We start from the raw sequence: 6,000 nt of genomic DNA on the forward strand, positions 1-6,000 counted from the left end.
ACTCCTAAAAGTGGTTTTGCATTTTCCAAAGTGTTGAATAACAATTTAAACATTTCTTTCAAACATCAATATCTCTCACCCATTTCTCCCATCTCTCCCTCAAAATCCGATCAACATAATTCAATATCAAATCCATTAGTTTTCTTATACAAACTGTCAATATTGTCCCAATGAAAGGCAAAGTTCCAACTACTTGAAAAGATTACAATAGGCATGCCCAACAGAAAAATTACGCACGATATAATTAAGCAACCATGTAAAAATGGAGCAAAATAGACTTACCTAAGCCCTAAGAATCAATGGCACAAGGTGGAGGTTTTCTTATTGCAACCCAATCAGATTTAGCCAACTCTATTGGATTATATTGTGATCCAATAAGCCATTCATATTGCTAGAAAAAAAAAACATAAACAGTATGTTACACCCATCAAGTTATAACAATTGCTAGTCTTTAAAACAAATTAGTGCTTTGCTCTCTAATCCTTTATCCTTTGTGTGATTGGAAATGGATCTATACTAATTAGTACTTTGCTAGAACTGACTTCACAGTGTAAACATCAAGCTCCCATCTTTTATATTCATTCCAAACAAGATCATGACCTTGTGAACCAAAAACAGCAAAAGAGTCTGTCTAATATTTCCAATTTCACAATTTAAAGGGTCAAGTCCAGTGACCTCACAGCACTTGACCCTAGCCTTTTCCACAAATAATTCTAACAAGCCCATGCGATTGCTTGTAGTTTGTTAACTGATCCTATATCCACTGATAATGGCTAAGCAAGCAAAGATTTTCACCATCAGTTTGCTTAATTCACATAGAGAAACTCAGCTAACTGACTAAAAAATGAACCATTGCACAATGCTGGTGCATTTTACATGTATCATTACAGACAAACCTGCTAAAAAACATGCGATTGTTTCTGCAATTACACAAGTTGGCTCCAAACAATTTGCTACTTAGTTCATGCAACATAGTAACTATAAAAAAAGCCAAAAGAGCTGTAGAACTCTTTAATACAAAAACAAATCCTCATCCAAGAGACTAATAGTTAATTTACATGTTTAAATATAAATCCAAGTTAAACTATGAAAAGCAGAAAGCATATCCAAGTTAAAGTATGAAATTTTAATATTTTTTTGGCACTTGTCTTCTCATAACAAATATTTTTTCATTTAAAGATCTAACCTGAAAAATTTCATTTAATTTAATAACAAGGAACTAACAGCTAGTGTCCTTTGATGGCTCAACAAATAAAGCAAAAGAGACTGGTGCTATTAATTGTTGCATGTGCATCAATAAATCAAGAATCTTGTTTGGTCTTATTTCTTCCATCACAAGCATTCAAACTCCTACTTTTTCTTTCAGAAGCAAGAATAATATGTAACCTAGATGCTTGGCAAACTGATTCACCTCACTTGTATAATCTGTTAGCTATATATTCTGTAACTTTTCACTTTTAATTAGTTTTAATCATTGTAATTAACCACTCTTGTAATACTCTTTTATTTTTTTTAATTATTGCTCTGATATTTACTCTTGTAATGTTCCCCCCCACAGCTTATTGTAACTATCCTTAGTATAAACTACTGACTTCCAAGACAAATATTTTTGAAGGAAAATCCTGACAGATAGCTTCATTTCTAGAATGTCCACACCGAGACTTGCCATTGTTAGCCTAGGATTTCAATATCTAAATGCAATTATATCATGTAATTAATGTGCTAAGCTGCTTGGTAGATTCATAACACTATTCTAGTACATGTATTCAGTAAGCTTATTAAATAGATAGAGGATAATCCAAAACAACAATTACTGCATAATCCAAAACAGCAACTGTGTGGGAATATAAAAAAATATGGTGTAAATTATAAATAAAAAGGAATCACAGAAAATAAATTCTTCAATTAATAAAATTTATTACTAGCCATTTCATCAATTCTTGAACTGTTAAAACATAAAACCAGCACAACAATCATCAGTTCATCTTGATAAGGTAAATGCGCTTACTGTTTGATCATAGGCATCTATTCCTTCACTATCTAACAGTAAGAGATTGTACTGAGTTCCATCAAGGGCAGTTCTCTAATGTGGCAGTTCCTTTTGTACATGGCCGATGAGTGGATGCTACTTGAAATCCACTGCTCCTGCCAAGAAGCTACAATACACAAGTCCACCTCTTAGTTAATAACTTACACATGAGGTCAGTTGCAGAAATGGAATGTCATAACAAATAACTCTAAAATAAGCTTCAACAAACAAAATTCCAGTAGACATTCATCGATAAATCTACTAGTGTACATCTTAGGTAAAGGAATTGTGCATAACATCTTAAACCCATCCAGTTATAACACTTGCTAGTCTTTTAAAACAAATCCAAGTTAAACTATGAAAAACAGAAAGGATATCCAAGTTAAACTATTAATTTTTAATATTTTTTTGGCACTTGTCTTCTCATAACAATATTTTTCTTCTAAGATCTAACCTGAAAAATTTCAATCTTAAACATGATTCATTTTGAAATTTTAAAATAACTAGCATTTAATTTATAACAAGGAACTAACTTATGGTTTTCAAAAACATAATGACTAACTTATAAAATCATAAAAAATGCATAGACTAAATTATAATTAACTCTAATTAACAATGGTAGCAGATGCAGAAGAAAATGGTAACAGTTTGTATAAAAACAGTAAATGACATGTAGAAAAATTGCATGAACAAAGGAAGCTGGATGCATTAAATGATATTCCATGTAAATGACATGTAGTATAAGAGCACAAGACCTCAAAAGGACAAAGCATTAAGGAGACCGTATTAAATAATAGTAAGAACGCAACACACCGCTTTCGTGCCAAGAAGAACCCAAAGGCTGATTAATTATTGAGGAAGATAACTTGATGCCACGCTTAAAAACCTAAGCCATCATATTGAACAAAGTCATGTTAGGACCCAGAAATTAAAAAAAAAAAAAAAAAGCCAAATAACAAAGCAAGCATTAGGTACTGTAACAAAATGAGTAAATATTAAAGATTTTTATCCAAAATTCAATAGCTGAAGCATACATATAGATGAGTCATATAGCTAGTTCCAAACTCCCTATTATATCTAGAATGCCTTTGAGTTGAAAAAAATAAAATAAAAAAATAGTTAAATTAAGGAAATTTTTAAAAACAGAGAAAGAATATTAAAAAAAATAAATGAAATTAAATAGTGAATTTACTATATTTCATGTACTAAAAAATCATGTCCCATTTCTTACATTGTTTCTCTAACTTTTTTAAATTCTCAATGTGACTATCATATTAAAAGCCTGCCAACTAAACCATTTGGTGATCAATAACGTTTCCAAATCATGCATGCTGACCTCAAGACAGGACAATCAAATGAAAACAGACAACATATATAGCTAATGTGGGAAATTAACTGATCACCATGCAAGGAGGAGGCAACCATGAATTCTAACCTCTTTCACTACACAATTCTGCTACTTATATATATAACAAGTAAAACAGCAAGAAAAAAAATAATGAATGAAGAAACAAAAATAAAACAGCAACCTTATTAACGAAACACAACATCAACAAGCAAGTTTCCTTATATATATATATAAGCATATGAATACATTCAAAACACCTAGGTGTCTGCGCACAGGAGGACAAAAAGACTTGCAGACATCAAAGAACACCCAGCATCAATAATACTAATTGTTAAAAATTAAATTGGGGGTTTTGATAAATTTTCAATTAAATATGCATAATTTCCATCAATCACTCTCTTCCAGACACAAGAATTGCCAGCATTGGTCAGGTTGAATAAAAGCATTCAATTTATGAACCGTAACCCTAAAAATTAATTTGGGGGTTTTCATAAATTTTCACTTAAACGTGCATAATTAGGATATAAATCATGGTAAAAACATTTCATAAACCTTATATTATCGAATTAATAGCCTAAAACCATTATTGAAAGTATCGGGAAAAAAAAATCTTACCTGTGTTCTTCAGTTACAGGTGAGGGAGATGGATCAACACGACAGAATAACACCTGAGATTGGGAAAGTTAGGTTAGAACTGTTTAGTGTAACTTAAATTGCAACAAAGAAAACAAAAACCATAAATTAATTACCTGAGCTATCAAAGAAAACAGTGCAAAACCTAACCCGTTTACAGAGAAGGGGTAAAACAGGATGTTCGATGGTGATGATGATGGGTCTGGTGCGATGTTGCCATGGGTCTATGTTTTTGTTGGTTTGCAGAGAAATATTGAAACTGTTAAGATGAAGGAGAAGAAGATGAAGAAAAAAAATTGGGTTGCTGAAGACGAATGCGAAGATGATGAACAGTTTCGGATAAAGGAAGATGAAATCGATGAAGAGAGGGTGATTTTTGAACAGTTAGGAATCGATGTTATTAGGGACGAAGAAGGATACTGGAAGAGTGGAAATGAAGTAAATTAATTTTCAGCGTAAATGGTTTGGTGGATCTGTATTTCGATCGGTGTGGGGGGAGAGAGTGAAAATAAACGGTTCAGATTTGATGTAATCAACGGTCTACATAATTTTAGTTTTATATTAACATTTTATTTTTTTTTCAATTAGCAACGGAAAATCCGTTGCTAAATTCAACGTAAATTTTGCAACGGATTATCCGTTGCTAAAGTCCGTTGCTAATATTAAAAAAATAATATATGTGTAATCCGTTGCAAATCCGTTACTGAATTTAGCAACGGAAGTATCCGTTGCTAAATTCCGTTACTAATACCCCTGTTTGTTTGTTTTTTTTTTTTATTTACGTGGGGTGTCCGGGCCAGCTTACGCGCACCACGACTATTCCCCACGGCCCACTGGACATCCTGCAAGCCCAGGAGCAGGTAAGGCACCGCGGGGGTGACAGGCGTGCACATAGAGGGTCGAACCCGGGACGGGGGCGGAACAAGTCACACGATTGACCACAGCAGCTAAGCCCTCAAGTGCACTAATACCCCTGTTTTTAGTAGTGTGGGTTGGTGTTTCATGCAGTTCATCTAATGGAAGAGTTGTAACTTTGAACCTGGAGTCTCAGAGTTTGGTTGGCTCTATACCGCCTTCTGTAGGAAATCTTACATATCTTAGAGGCATCAACCTGCGAAACAACAGCTTCCATGGTGAACTTCCTGAAGAGCTCGGTCGTCTATCGCGCTTGCAACATATCAACGTCACCTTCAATTCCTTTGGTGGGAAGATTCCCGCTAATCTCACTAACTGCACAGAACTTACTGTATTCAGTGTTGCTGTCAACAAGCTTACTGGGGAGATTCCACACCAGCTTAGTTCATTGACAAAGTTGGTCATCCTGGATTTTGGAGGCAATCACTTTATAGGAAGCATCTCATCTTGGATAGGGAACTTTTCTTCTCTCTTTGCTCTGTCACTTCCACTGAATAATCTACGAGGAAGCATACCATATGAACTTGGCCAGCTAACTGGATTGGGTTATTTTCAAGTTTATGGCAATTATTTGTCTGGTACGATTCCAACTTCAATTTTTAATATTTCTTCTATATACTTCTTTGTTGCTCAAAACCAGCTGCATGCGCAGTTACCCCCAATGCGCAGTTTATGGAAATATTTGCTGGGGGTGCTAACTATTTTACAGGACCCATACCTGCAAGGGCGGTGGCATGTTAAGGGCTTGGGTGGGCTATAGCTCAGGTCAAGATTTTATTAATATTTTTTGACTAGTTTTATGTATAAAAAAATTTGTAATTCTTGATTGAGTTATCAAAAAATTCTGAAAATTTACGTGGATCCTTCTAATATGATGCTTTAGCTTGGGTTAAAATTTCAGATTTTTTTGAGAAATTCAGAAATTTGATGAAAAATCACAATTTGACCAATTTTATGTTATTGAACGTAATTTTCAATCTGACCATTAGATTGAGCTGAAAGTTTACGAGGGATCTTAAAATATATTGAATAAAATCCATTTAAAATTTTAGGATGAACGGAGCTTGGTAGTGCT

General features: G+C 33.8%; 1 protein-coding gene and 1 long non-coding RNA gene across 2 annotated transcripts; one reads left to right on the plus strand and one right to left on the minus strand.

The window, feature by feature from the left end:
* Positions 1–1,883: 1,883 nt before the first annotated feature.
* LOC112324520 (uncharacterized) lies at positions 1,884–4,050 on the minus strand. The gene is made up of 3 exons (XR_002978421.2): positions 3,993–4,050; positions 2,843–2,915; positions 1,884–2,156 (listed from the first exon to the last, which is right to left on the minus strand). It is a non-coding gene; the product is annotated as an uncharacterized LOC112324520 (long non-coding RNA).
* A 137-nt stretch (positions 4,051–4,187) lies between these two features.
* On the plus strand, positions 4,188–5,685 carry LOC112324488 (LRR receptor-like serine/threonine-protein kinase EFR). Its single transcript, XM_052447888.1, has 2 exons — positions 4,188–4,393; positions 5,019–5,685. The coding sequence occupies exons 1-2, from the start codon at positions 4,188–4,190 to the stop codon at positions 5,683–5,685; spliced, it is 873 nt and encodes a 290-aa protein (XP_052303848.1).
* Positions 5,686–6,000: the final 315 nt, after the last annotated feature.

Source organism: Populus trichocarpa, chromosome 16 (assembly GCF_000002775.5).
Source record: "Populus trichocarpa isolate Nisqually-1 chromosome 16, P.trichocarpa_v4.1, whole genome shotgun sequence".
NCBI lineage: Eukaryota > Viridiplantae > Streptophyta > Magnoliopsida > Malpighiales > Salicaceae > Populus > Populus trichocarpa.